This window comes from Chlorocebus sabaeus, chromosome 14 (genome assembly GCF_047675955.1).
Source record: "Chlorocebus sabaeus isolate Y175 chromosome 14, mChlSab1.0.hap1, whole genome shotgun sequence".
Classification (NCBI taxonomy): Eukaryota; Metazoa; Chordata; class Mammalia; order Primates; family Cercopithecidae; genus Chlorocebus; species Chlorocebus sabaeus.
Window position 1 is genome coordinate 23,978,851 of NC_132917.1, and position 14,086 is coordinate 23,992,936.

General features: G+C 39.7%; 1 protein-coding gene across 5 annotated transcripts in view; it reads right to left on the reverse strand.

Annotated features, from left to right (window-relative positions):
• ITSN2 (intersectin 2) overlaps nucleotides 1-14,086 on the reverse strand; it is a 152,977-nt gene that overhangs the window by 89,846 nt on the left and 49,045 nt on the right. For all 5 annotated transcript variants that reach the window (XM_007971313.3, XM_007971318.3, XM_007971317.3 and 2 more), the window contains exons 8-13: nucleotides 13,569-13,708; nucleotides 8,758-8,821; nucleotides 4,618-4,755; nucleotides 3,815-3,900; nucleotides 2,568-2,830; nucleotides 1,332-1,481 (exon numbers count right to left, since the gene is read on the reverse strand). In XM_007971313.3, coding sequence (XP_007969504.2) covers nucleotides 1,332-1,481; nucleotides 2,568-2,830; nucleotides 3,815-3,900; nucleotides 4,618-4,755; nucleotides 8,758-8,821; nucleotides 13,569-13,708 — 841 coding nt within the window. The remainder of the gene's footprint in view (nucleotides 1-1,331; nucleotides 1,482-2,567; nucleotides 2,831-3,814; nucleotides 3,901-4,617; nucleotides 4,756-8,757; nucleotides 8,822-13,568; nucleotides 13,709-14,086) is intronic.

A 14,086-nucleotide genomic window follows, 5' to 3' on the forward strand; every position in this document is an offset into this window, starting at 1 on the left:
TCTTTTATATCTTCTCACCACGCATTTCAAACAAAGTCTTTTAACAACTTGATCCTCTAACATCTGATTTGTAAAAACTGCTTAGTGGCCAATATTAGCTAAGAACTACAATCCTGCAGAACTGGAATTGTAAGAGATCATTTAGGTCAGCAGTTTCAAATCTGTTGTCTTTTTAATAGTAGAATCTTTTTTTTCCCAAGCAAATCTTGAGTGAAACACCAAGAAAAGTAAAGCACATAAATGTCAAGTTTCTCTGTTGTGAAGTGTGGAAAGAGTTGGGGAGAGATCACTGTTCTGCTGCCCAAGCTTCCCCTCTCCTGCCTCTACTTGGTCCTCCTCAGACCGTCTTACAGAGACCAATCTGAAAACTGAAAATCACTCAACTAACACAACTCTTGATTTCATGCAAGGGAAAAGTGAGGCACAGAGAAAGGAAATGTCTTGCCCAGGAGTACATGGTTCATCAGTGTCTGAACTGACGCTACAACATAATTCTCAGCATTCTGAGTCATTATCCTTTTCTCAGTAAACCATATTGTACAGTCTGTTTATATGAAAATGTGACTATTTAATGACATTAAGACATAACTAATTCATGAGAGATTTTAAAACACAATTACATTTTTCTTTTCTTTTTTTTTTTTTTTGAGATGGCATCTCACTCTGTCACCCAGGCTGGAGTGCAGTGGCGCGATCTTGGCTCACTACAACCTCCACCTCCTGGGTTCAAGTGATTCTCCTGCCTCAGCCTCCCAAGTAGCTAGGATTACAGGCACCTGCAACCATCCACCACAGCTGGCTAATTTTTGTTTATTTGTTTGAGACGGAGTCTCACTCTGTTGCCCAGGCTCGAGTGTAGAGGCGCGATCTTGGCTCACTGCAGCCTCCACCTCCCAGGTTCCAGTGGTCCTTCTGCCTCAGTGTCCCGAGCAGCTGGGAATACAGGCGCACACCTGTATTCTGTGCACTCCTGGCTAATTTTTGTATTTTTAGTAGAGACGGGGTTTTACTATATTGATCAGGCTGGTCTCGAACTCCTGACCTTGTGATCTGCCCGCCTCAGTCTCCCAAAATGTTGGGATTACAGTGAGCCGCCACGCCTGGCCCATGTCCACCTAATTTTTTGTATCTTTTTTTTTTTTAGTAGAGATGGAGTTTCATCATGTTGACCAGGCTGGTTTTGAACTCCTGACCCCAGTTGATCCACTCGCCTTGGCCTCCCAAAGTGCTAGGATTACAGGTATGAGCCACTGCGCCTGGCCCACAATTACATTTTTCAACAAGTAGCTCTGGCATCATTCAGATAGATTTCACTTAAACTTCAGCCATACCAGTGCTTCCAACTCAAGATGAAGACTCTTCTTTTTAGAGTTTAACCTGACAATTTCTTCTTGTTCTCTATTCTTTTGATTGAGAAGTTCCTGTCGCCGAATTCTCTCCCATTCTAAGCGACGTTGTCGTTCAAGTTCCTGTTTTGCTGCCTGAAAAAAAAGGAATTAAACTTAATTTTTAAATTAAAAATTTTGCATGATTCAAAAACTGGGAAGACAATAGAAGTTAGGCAGAGTTTAGCACTTAGTGGCTATAGTGGCTAAGGGTAGCTAGGCAAATCTAGTTTTATTAATGGGTCTAAAGACTTCCAAAAAAGTGGCTTCATCTATCGTATTTTCTGATTTCTTCAAGAGTTTTTTTTTTTTTTTCCATCCCCCAGACAGCATCTCGCTCTGTCACCCAGGCTGGAATGCAGTGGCACCACCTTGGCTCACTGCAACCTCCACTGCCTGGGCTCAAGCGATTCTCCTGCCTCAGCCCCCGAGGTAGCTGGGATTACAGGCACATGCCACCACGCCTGGCTAATTTTTGTACTTTTTGTAGAGACAGGGTTTCACCATGTTGCCCAGGTTGGAAGACCATCCTTTTGTTACGGTCATTTTTCTCTTAATAAGTTACAGAATGACTCCATAAATATAAATGTTAACAGGAATAATTTCCCCTCTATTCTGGTATCTGGGGGAAAAAATTCTATTTATATTATTTCAGTGCGCAATAACTTTCTGTGATTCATCCCTGGCCCTTTAAAACACAGCCAGTCCTCCTAAGGACCCTTCTTTCCCAGCAACACTATCCCAAAGGCCTGTGTAAGCCCATCCTCTTGATTCCTCTCTAGAGAGACTTTCAATGCCCCACTCTCATCTTTCTGCCTCTCCAATTCCTTGGACTCTTAATCTGGATCTTAAACTTGCTTTAGTCTAATGACTTGCTCAGCTGGCTAACTAACCTTAGCTCCTCACTCAACTTAGCTCTGCAGTCAATCCTCCTTTCATTGAGATATCACCTGCAGAGGATGCTTTCTCTACCACTTACCAGTTCTGAAAACTCCTTATAAGCAAGAAGCCTCTTTCCCTCCTCAAGGGAAGGAAGGATCAGATTTGTATAGGATGAGGACGAAATGATGCAGAGCAAAAGGCAAAACAAAAATTCAAAAATAAGCATTTTTTAATCAAATGAAATACAGTCACTTATTAAATGTAATGATTTTCTTAAGAAATAAAAAATTTAAAAATAACCTCTCGTCTTTCTATCTCTTTTCTCCTTTCTTCCTCTCGTTGTCTCTCCAATTCCCGTTGCTTCTCCAAGCGTTTTTCTAATTCAAGTTGTTTCTTCCATTCTTGTTCTTGTAATTCTCTCTGTTTTCGTTCCCACTCTTCCTTTTCTTTCTGGGCTTTACGTTCTGCCTCCCTCTGTTGCTGCTCCATCAAGGCTTGGCGTCGCTTCTCTAGCTCCATGTTCCCTCGCTCATAGTTGGCTTTCCGTTTGTCCTCAAAAGTAACTGAACAGGGTATGCCATCAGCATCCACACACATGAACAGCCTACAGAACCTATAATCTAGTTTCTACAATACTTATGCCTTGTGATCATTTGAGTGCTATTAGTATTTGAATACTTCCCCTGAGGATAATTTTAACTCAAATCTAAGTGGAAAAATATCTACTTTCTTCAAGGATATTCAATTTTAGAAAATAAAATTTTTAAGTTTGAATCCATTCGAGAGAGAAATAATTTTTATAAACTTGCCAATAAAAATACTTTTTTGGCCGGGCGTGGTGGCTCACGCCTGTGATCCCAACACTTTGGGAGGCCAAGGTGGGTGATCACCTAAGGTCAGGAGTTCAAGACCAGCCCGGCCAACATGGTGAAACCCCGTCTCTACTAAAAATACCAAAAATTAGTCAGACATAGTGGTGGGCACCTGAAATCCCAGCTACTCGGGAGGCTGAGACTGGAGAATTGCTTGAACCCGGGAGGCAGAGGTTGCAGTGAACCGGGATTGTACACTCCAGCCTGGGTAACAAGAGAGAAACTCCGTCTCAGGGAAAAAAAAAAAGAACTTTTTTGACTTTTTTCTCTTCTTCAAAGACAATCAAAGCTGTGTGGTTATACATTTGTTTTGATGTCATTAGCATCCTAATATATTAAAACAGCTACAAATGTATTATTTCAACCAATATTTAAATGTTTTTAAAGGTAAAGATTTCATTACAAAGTTTGCTCTAATAACTCAGGCTAAAGTAGGAGAAATACTTTAACTCAGACGTCTATATTCCTGTCAAATACATATAATTGTCTCTTCTTCATACTCTTTTCATTTTGACCATCTTAATTTTATATCAAAATACATCCCATCTATCAAAGTTTTTTCTCATATAGCACATAAAATATTAAAAATATAAACATTCTAAATATTCAGTTACACTTAAAGGTAGAATTTAAAAGAATTCAGTATAAATATACAACTTTGACACTCAATGATACCTGGTAATTTCTTCTGAGGTTCCTCTTCTTGTATTTTCTGATATGAAGGCAGAGTTCCATTAATGGAATCAATTTGCTTTCCTCCTCTAAAAAAATCAAACAACAAAGTTAGCATCGTGCAGTCTGGACATTTTCAGACTAGATTACACAGACTACCAGTGATTACAGCAATTTGATATTGGGAATATAGTATTAAAGATATTTAAAACAGTTTGGTATGTCATTACAATATATAGCCGTATATGGATATTCAAGACAGAGAAATCTGGATTCAAATCATGGTTCAGCTAATTTTTGTTCTTGGGCAAATTTTTCTTTATCTCCTTAGTCATTAGCTGCCTTATGCATAACATGATGAAAACACACTCACTTTTTTTTTTTTCTTTTTTTTGAGGCAGGGTCTTGCTCTGCTGCCCAGGCTAGAGTGCTGTGGCATAATCACAATTCACTGTAGCCTCTAATTCCTATGCTCTAGTGATCCTCCTGCCCCAGCTTCCAGAGTAGCTAAGACTACAGGCGCATCTGGCTAATTATTTTTATTTTTGCAGAGACGGGGTCTCACTATGTTGTCCATGCTCGTCCTGAACTCCTGGCCTCATGTGATCCTCCACCTCAGCTCCCAAAGTGTTATGATTACAGGCGTAAGCTGCCATGCCTGGCCCACACCTACTTCTAACATGTACCCTTTTCCAGTATTACTCATTGACTACTAAAATAAATGGCAGTGCAAATATTTAACTCTCTTCTAAATCACATCTGCCAAGTTATCAAAACCATAGCTCTCGACCTCCAGGCACACTCACCTGAAAGATGGAGGCACAAGCTCAGGAGGTAAAGTCAGTGGTAATGGCTGTCCAGCTTTGGCCATGTCAGTAAGGTGCATCGCAAGAATAAACTCTTCTGCTTTTAGCTGTCCATCACCATCAATGTCAGCCAGAGTCCTAAAGAAAATAAAATTCACAACTTAATAAAGCCTATTTGGAGTAAAATATTGCTTCAGAAGTTCAATTTTTTATTTTATTTTATTTTTCTGAGATGGAGTCTAGGTCTGTCGCTCAAGCTGGAGTGCAGCGGCAGTCTTGGCTTACTGCAAGCTCTGCCTTCCGGGTTCACAACATTCTCCTGCCTCAGCCTCCCAAGTAGCTGGGACTATAGGTGCCCACCACCATGCCCGGCTAATTCTTTGTGTTTTTAGTAGAGACGGGGTTTCACCATGTTAGCTAGGATGGTCTCGATCTCCTGACCTCTGATTCGCCTGCCTCAGCCTCCCAAAGTGCTGGGATTACAGGCATGAGCCACCCGTGCCCGGCCAATTTTTTATTTTTAAAAGAAGGATAATGATGGTAAAACTGCTGGGTACACTTATTTTAGTGAAATGTAAATACATACATTTACATAACTCACTATTGAATGTACATATTTACATTCAATAGTGAGTTAATTTTCACCCTTGATTTTCATGACGTAAAAGAGAGTGAAGAAACTTTGAAACAGAAAGAGACCTACTCCTTCTGAGAAAGTGGTTTATCTTACTCCATGGTTAATTCACCTACCAAATCACATTTACCTATATTAAAAATGAGATACTCTCTGATTCTCCATAGAAGGGATTAGATCAAAGAAAACAACAGTTTTTCTTGTAAAATATAGTCATGAACTGCATAATGACATATCAGTGAACAATGGACTGCACTTATAATGGTGGTCCCATAAGATTATAACGGAGTTGAAAAATTCCTATCACCCGCAGACATTGTAGCTGTCATAATGCAATGCATTACCTATGTGTTTGTGATGATGCTACTGTGAACAAACAAACTGCACTGCCAGCTGTAGAAAAGTACAGCATATACAATTATGTACAGAACATAACACTCAATAACAATAAACACCTATTAATATGCTACTGGATAATGTATTTACTGTACTGCATTTTTTATATATATATATTTTTAATCTTTTTTAAAATTATTATTACTATTTTTTAAATTATACTTTAAGTTCTAGGGTACATGTGCATAACGTGCAGGTTTGTTACATATGTATACTTGTGTCATGTTGGCGTGCTGCACCCATCAACTCGTCAGCACCCATCAACTCGTCATTTACATCAGGTATAATTCCCAATGCAATCCCTCCCCCCTCCCCCCTTCCCACGATAGGCCCCGGTGTGTGATGTTCCCCTTCCTGAGTCCAAGTGATCTCATTGTTCAGTTCTCACCTATAAGTGAGAACATGCGGTGTTTGGTTTTCTGTTCTTGCAATAGTTTGCTGAGAATGATGGTTTCTAGCTGCATCCATGTCCAAAGGACACAAACTCATCCTTTTTTATGGCTGCATAGTATTCCATGGTGTGTATGTGCCACATTTTCTTAATCCAGTCTGTCACTGATGGACATTTGGGTTGATTCCAAGTCTTTGCTATTGTGAATAGTGCCGCAATAAACATACGTGTGCATGTGTCTTTATAGCAGCATGATTTATAATCCTTTGGGTATATACCCAGTAATGGGATGGCTGGGTCATATGGTACATCTAGTTCTAGATCCTTGAGGAATCGCCATACGGTTTTCCATAATGGTTGAACTAGTTTACAATCCCACCAACAGTGTAAAAGTGTTCCTATTTCTCCACATCCTCTCCAGCACCTGTTGTTTCCTGACTTTTTAATGACTGCCATTCTAACTGGTGTGAGATGATATCTCATTGTGGTTTTGATTTGCATTTCTCTGATGGCCAGTGATGATGAGCATTTTTTCATATGTCTGTTGGCTGTATGAATGTCTTCTTTTGAGAACTGTCTGTTCATATCCTTTGCCCACTTTTCGATGGGGTTGTTTTTTTCTTGTAAATTTGTTTGAGTTCTTTGTAGGTTCTGGATATTAGCCCTTTGTCAGATGAGTAGATTGCAAAAATTTTCTCCCATTCTGTAGGTTGCCTGTTCACTCTCATGGTAGTTTCTTTTGCTGTGCAGAAGCTCTTTAGTTTAATTAGATCCCATTTGTCAATTTTGGCTTTTGTTGCCATTGCTTTTGGTGTTTTAGACATGAAGTCCTTGCCCATGCCTATGTCCTGAATGGTATTACCTAGGTTTTTTTCTAGGGTTTTTATGGTATTAGGTCTAACATTTAAGTCTCTAATCCATCTTGAATTAATTTTCGTATAAGGAGTAAGGAAAGGATCCAGTTTCAGCTTTCTACTTATGGCTAGCCAATTTTCCCAGCATCATTTATTAAATAGGGAATCCTTTCCCCATTTCTTGTTTTTGTCAGGTTTGTCAAAGATCAGATGGCTGTAGATGTGTGATATTATTTCTGAGGACTCTGTTCTGCTCCATTGGTCTATATCTCTGTTTTGGTACCAGTACCATGCTGTTTTGGTTACTGTAGCCTTGTAGTATAGTTTGAAGTCAGGTAGCGTGATGCCTCCAGTTTTGTTCTTTTGACTTAGGATTGTCTTGGCAATGCGGGCTCTTTTTTGGTTCCATATGAACTTTAAAGCAGTTTTTTCCAATTCTGTGAAGAAACTCATTGGTAGCTTGATGGGGATGGCATTGAATCTATAAATTACCTTGGGCAGTATGGCCATTTTCACGATATTGATTCTTCCTATCCATGAGTATGGTATGTTCTTCCATTTGTTTGTGTCTTCTTTTATTTCACTGAGCAGTGGTTTGTAGTTCTCCTTGAAGAGGTCCTTTACATCCCTAGTAAGTTGGATTCCTAGGTATTTCATTCTCTTTGAAGCAATTGTGAATGGAAGTTCATTCATGATTCGGCTCTCTGTTTGTCTGTTACTGGTGTATAAGAATGCTTGTGATTTTTGCACATTATTCAGTTAGGAAAAGAAGAAGTCAAATTGTCCCTGTTTGCAGATGACATGATTGTATATTTAGAAAACCCCATTGTCTCAGCCCAAAATCTCCTTAAGCTGATAAGAAACTTCAGCAAAGTCTCAGGATACACTGCATTTTTTATTGTTATTTTAGAGTGTACTCCTTCTACTTACAGAAAAAAAAGTTAACTGCAAGACAGCCTCAGGCGGGTCCATCAGGATAAATTCCAGAAGGCATTGTTATCATAGGGGACAATGGGTCCATGCGTGTTATTGCCCCTGAACACCTTCCAGTGAGACAAGATGTGGAGGTAGAAGACAGTGATACTGATGATCTTGACCCTCTGTAGGCCTAAGCAAATTGGTGTCTTTGTGTATCAGTTTTTAACAAAAGTTTAAAAACTAAAAATAAATTTTAAAAATAAAAAGAGCTTTAAAGAATAGGATATAAATATCTTTCTGTACAATGTGTTTGTGTTTTAAGCTAAGTGTTATTACAAGAGTCAAAAAGTTTTTTTTTTTTTTTTTGAGACGAAGTCTCACTCTGTCACCCAGGCTGGAGTGCAGTGGCCGGATCTCAGCTCACTGCAAGCTCCATCTCCCGGGTTTACGCCATTCTCCTGCCTCAGCCTCCCGAGTAGCTGGGACTACAGGCGCTCGTCACCTCTCCCAGCTAGTTTTTTGTATTTTTTAGTAGAGATGGGGTTTCACCGTGTTGGCCAGGATGGTCTCGATCTCCTGACCTCGTGATCCGCCCGTCTCGGCCTCCCAAAGTGCTGGGATTACAGGCTTGAGCCACCACGCCCGGCCTAAAAAGTTTTAAACAATTAAAAAGTTTATAAAGTTAAAAAGTTACAGTATGCCAAGATTAATCTATTGTTGGGGAAAATATTTTTTGTAAATGTGGTGTAGCTTAAGGGTACAACAACATTCTGCACAATTACATTTGCCTCCAAGCTTAATACTAACTTTCAAATGGCTGTTTTTATAGAGCATCTCTGAGTCACAAACTTTTACAGAAACAGTATCTTTCTCATGATAGGGAAGAGACAGTTTAATTAATTAATGCATAGTTAAATTAATCAAATGTAATTAAGGGACAAACTTACCAAATGGTAGCTAGCTGAGTTTGAGAAAGATTTGACTGAAGAAGGGCATTTCTAGCTTGAAAACCTGATTAAGCGGAGAAAATCACAAAGGAATTCTTTAGTCTCTTTCAAGTTATGCACAACAAAATAGCTATATCTGTAAAATAACAATGCTACTAGGGTATCCTGGGAACTTTTAACATCAAAATGTTTTTACCATGTGCTAGGTGCTAAGCATTCAGTAGTAATCAAACACAGTCACTGCCCCAAGGAATTTCAAATCTAGAATTAGTGGTATCAAGTGCTCTCCCCTGTCTTTTCAGCAAGATAATAATACACACAAGTGGCTAACATGAAAGAACAAGACATCAGGCACATAGAGTACTAGAGGCCAAGATTGTGGGCCCTCTTGTACTCCCAGCAGGTGCAGCACTTCCCACTCCTAGGTGTCTGAGCTGTGAGTAGCAGAAAAGTCAGGCGCCACTCTGGGTTCAGCCTGAGTCAAGGTCTGTCCAAAACAACTCTCACACAAGAGATTACATCTGCCAACACTTCCTCAGCAACAGCTCCAACTACAAGAAAGCCAGCCAAGTGCAGCTAGATTTATTGTCCCACTGGGCTTTCAACATAGGACTAGATAATTAAAGCAACCATGTATTACAATATGCAGCTAAATGTTTATGTTACATAACTTTTAAAGCATTTTCATTTTACTTTTTCAATCTGGACATTTAACATAAATCACATAAAAACACTGGAAATTAAACTCGGAGCCTCGCCCTACTAATTACTCCTCAGATTTCACTTAGGAAATTGATTTGAGTAGGTCTTTGTGTTAAAAGGAAGATTCTTCTAAATAAGAGAGATGGAAGGCTATTTCAAACCTGAAAAAAAGGTTCAAAACTATTTCAGCTTTTGGACCAAAAAAAAAAAAAAAGATGCTTTTGGACTGAAAGAAGATCCCTTAGCATCAGGCAATAGAGCAAACAGAAGAGAGGAGGAGGAGGAATGTAAATGGTTAAAAATCATACTCATGGAGGGCTTTATAGGTGTGAGGCAAAGTCTGAGTAATACAAAGGGCCATAGAAAGCCAGCAGAGTATCTTACTAAGGAAAGCTCATTGGAACATGTACACTTTTAGTCGGCCAAGCCTCTGGATATCCTATATCCTCTGCTTAGAATGCCAGACTCTCCATTCTTTACTTTGTAGTCTATCCTCTAAGATCTGGCTCTAATGTCTTTTCTTCTGTGAAACATTCTCTCTTATATCCTTGGAGTAGTCACTTTCTCATCTACATTAATCACAGCACTTTTAAACAAGTAACTAAACACCTTGATTACATGAGCTATATACTATGGGCTCTTCAAAGGTATGAACCATGTCTTCCTCCTCTCTGTATTCCTGTGCCTAACAGAGTGCCCAGAAAGTATATGATTCAGGAAACAGTTACATCAATGACTTAATCTAAATTTTTAAAAACTATGTTTAGGGGGAGAAGAAGAGAAGGAAAAAAAGGAAAAAACAGACTACTGGACAGGCACGGTGGCTCACGTCTGTAATCCCAGAACTTTGGGAGACCAAGGCGGGCAGATCACCTGAGGTCGGGAGTTCGAGACCAGCCTGGCCAATATGGCGAAACCCTGTCTCTACTAAAAAAAAAATTAGCTGGGTATGGTGGCGTGTGCCTGTAGGAGGCAGGAGAATCGCTGGAACCCGGGAAGCAGAGGCTGCAGTGAGCCAAGATCGCACCACTGCACTCCAGCCTAGGTGACAGAGCCTAGGTGACAGAGCAAGACTCTGTCTCAAAAAAAAAAAAAAATCACCAACTCCTACATTTATTGAAAAAAACAAACATGTAAGTCCAGGTTAGCCTCATCCTCATATTCTTGGGGCTCATGCTCAGCTTAAGGACACCAGCAGCAACTATTTTTTTTATAGAACACCTTGTCTTTACCCACAGATACATAGCTTTACCCTTGTAGGTCTCAGAATAATAATGACATTCTCTAAAAACACCACAATACACAACCTTCATACAATGTGGCATACACTAATGAAGTTATATTAGGATCATTTCCCCACAGTTGGCTCCCCATTCACTGCCCTTCATATCTCAATGCAAAATCACCTCTGTTTATACTGTTACATTTACAGTACTTATACAAAGTGTACTACTCTTAAGTATGCTAATGAATTTTTTTTTTTTTTGAGACATAGTCTAGCTCTGTAACCCAGGCTGGAGTGCAGTGGCGTGATCTCAGCTCACTGCAACCTCTGCCTCCCAGGCACAAACAATTCTCCTGCCTCAGACTCCAGAGTAGCTGGGATTACAGGCGTCCACCACCACGCCTGGCTAAATTTTGTATTTTTAGTAGCGATGGGGTTTCACCACGTTGACCAGGCTGGTCTCAAACTCCTGACCTCAAGTGATCTGCCCGCCTAAGCCTCCCAACATGTTGGAATTACAGGTGTGAGCCACTGCACTTGGCCTAATGAATTTTTACATAGGTATGCACATACACACCGATATCAAGATGCAGAATGTTTCCAGCAACTCAGAAGGTTTGCACATGGTCCCTTCCCCATATAGTAAACACATTATTCTGATTTCTATCACCATTAATTAGGTTTCCTGTTCTTCAGTTTCGTATAAATGGGTTAAATGGTATGGTCCTTTTGGGATGCTTTCATTCAATACAATACCTACAAAAGTCATTCAAGTGGTTGCATGTATCAGCAGTTCATTTGGTTTTATTGCTTTTAAGTATTCTGTTACGTAAATATACCGTCATTTACCTATTCTCCTGTTGATGAACATTTAGGTTGCGAACATTTTTGTACGCATCTTTTTCATCAACTTTCGTTCAGCTGAAAACAAATAACTTCTTTTTATTAGAGAGATGGACTCTCACTAAGTTGCCCAGGCTGGACTCCTGGGCTCAAGCAATCCTCCTGCCACAGCCTCCCAAGTAGCTGGGACTACAGGCACATGCCACTATGCCTAGCAAAGAGAATCTTTTTTTTTTTTTTTCTTGAGACAGAGTCTTGTTCTGTCGCCAGGCTGGAGTGCAGTGGCGCCATCTCGGCTCACTGCAACCTCTGTCTCCTGGGTTCAAGCAATTCTCCTGCCTCAGCCTCCAGAGTAGCTGGGACTACAGATGTGCGCCACCATGCCCAGCTAATTTGTGTATTTTTAGCAGAGACAGGGTTTCACCATGTTGGCCAGGGTGGTCTTGATCTCTTGACTTCATGATCTGCCCACCTCGGCCTCCCAAAGTGCTAGGATTACAGGTGTGAGCCACCACCCTCGGCCAAAATAAACTTTTTAAATGCAAAATGTAGGGTACAAAGAAGTTAACTTTTTCAAAGAATAGGAATTATGACTTTATATTAATCTCCAGTATGGTTCAATACCATATTTCACAGAATCTAAAATTCCACTGGCTATAAGACATACTATTATTTTATGCATAAGAAAGCACTGCTAACAAAACTATGACACAGTGCTAAGACATCACTAATTGTAGCACACATCCTAATTTTAGAGACATTAAAATGTAAAAAAAAAGCGTGTCAAAGAAAGCACACCTTGTTTCATGCAATTTGATAAAATTACAGAAAATCTTAGTTATGTAATATGAAATAAATGTAAAAATACAAAGTATATATATAAGAAGTATAATAAGTAACCCGTGAACCTACCACCCATCTTAAGAACTAGATTATTACTAAATGCCTTGAATCTATGTGTGTTCCTTGACTTATTCCCATGCTTCCACAAGAGGTAACGACTACCCTGAATTTTGTATGCATAATTCCCTTGCTTTAAAAAATAGTTATCACATAGTTATGTATCTTTAAATAAAATACTGTATATATTTGCTGTCCAATCAATTCCAAAAGTCTTACCGCTTGTTCCCTTGCCTCTCTGCATAACTACTGACCCTAGACTCCTATTTCATAGACTACTTTTCATTCTCCAAATAGGCCATGTACTTTTTGCTCTTAATTTCTTATTTGTCACCATCAAATGCCCCCACATTAAATCTCTGTCGAAATCCTGACTTTTTCATGGAGCTTAAATGCTCCCTTCCTATAAGATACCTCATCTGAACTCTTCAGCTTTAATATATCCCATTCTATGTTACTTAGCACTTAAAGTTCTATTATTTTTAAACACTTATTTTACTGAGTCCTAAATCATAATTTCTTGCTGAGTGAAGAGGGTGTGGGAAAGTTAGAAGGTGGGAACTCTACTTGCCTATTACCCTCTGTTTATGTCTCCTTTGCTGTTTTCAATTAGTACAGTTTGGATGACGTTTTAGCCTGGACTCAAATGTTTTACAGTGAACTAAGGCCAAGTTTTACAGGCACATTTGGGTTAGAGCACTAAAGGGTGAGCAATGCTCACCTGAGGTTAACTTTATAATAGGGTAAGCAGAGAAAAAGCCCAATGCAGAGGAGGATTCTCAGGAAAAGTGAGCTGAGGCTAAGTTCCGCACACTCTCTCTTGTGACCCACAGCTCTCCATCCACTGCAAAGCTTAGAGGATGAGGTTTGATCTTCTTAAGGGACAGGTCTTTTGCCAAAAAGTTGGGGGTATATCTGGTGCCCGACTTGACAATAAGAACTTTGAAGCAAGCAATCAAGTTGAATCCATCTTTGAATCCTTATACAACTTCAGGTATTTGTATTTATCAAACGCCTGCTAAATTTTTTGGATGTTAAAATGTCAGATGAGCTACACAATACAAATTCAAATGAGAGTTCTTCAATGAAAGTCCACACAAAAGACCCTTTCTCATGCTCCTCAGCACTGTATGCTGCTTACCTGAGAGATATCCACTCATGCTTTTGTCAAGACTATTAAATTTTTGCCGATATTTTAATCTTGAAGGCTGAGGAACTGCCCACTCTGAGGTCCCAGTCTTGGGTGAGTTCCCTGAGAGTGAAGCAGTCGAGGAAGTTGAGCTATAAAAAAATTTATTTAAAATTTTTATGTTGCTAAATAAAATATATTTAATTAAACTTTGTAAGATCAAGGCATTAAGAATCTTATATACCAGGGGTCCTGAACCGTCGGGCCACAGACCTGTTAGAAACCAGGCTGGACAGCAGGGGTCGGTGAGTGGCAGGTGAGTCAGCACTACTACCTGAGCTCCAGCTCCTGCCCAGTGAGCAGCGGCATTAGATCCTCATAGGAGTGCGAATCGTATTGTGAATGGCACATGTGAGGGACCTAGGTTGGATGCTCCCTTTGAGAATCTAATGCCTGATGATCTGAGATGTAACAGTTTTATCCTAAAACCATTGCTTCAAGTCTGTGAAAAAACTGTCTTCCATGAAACC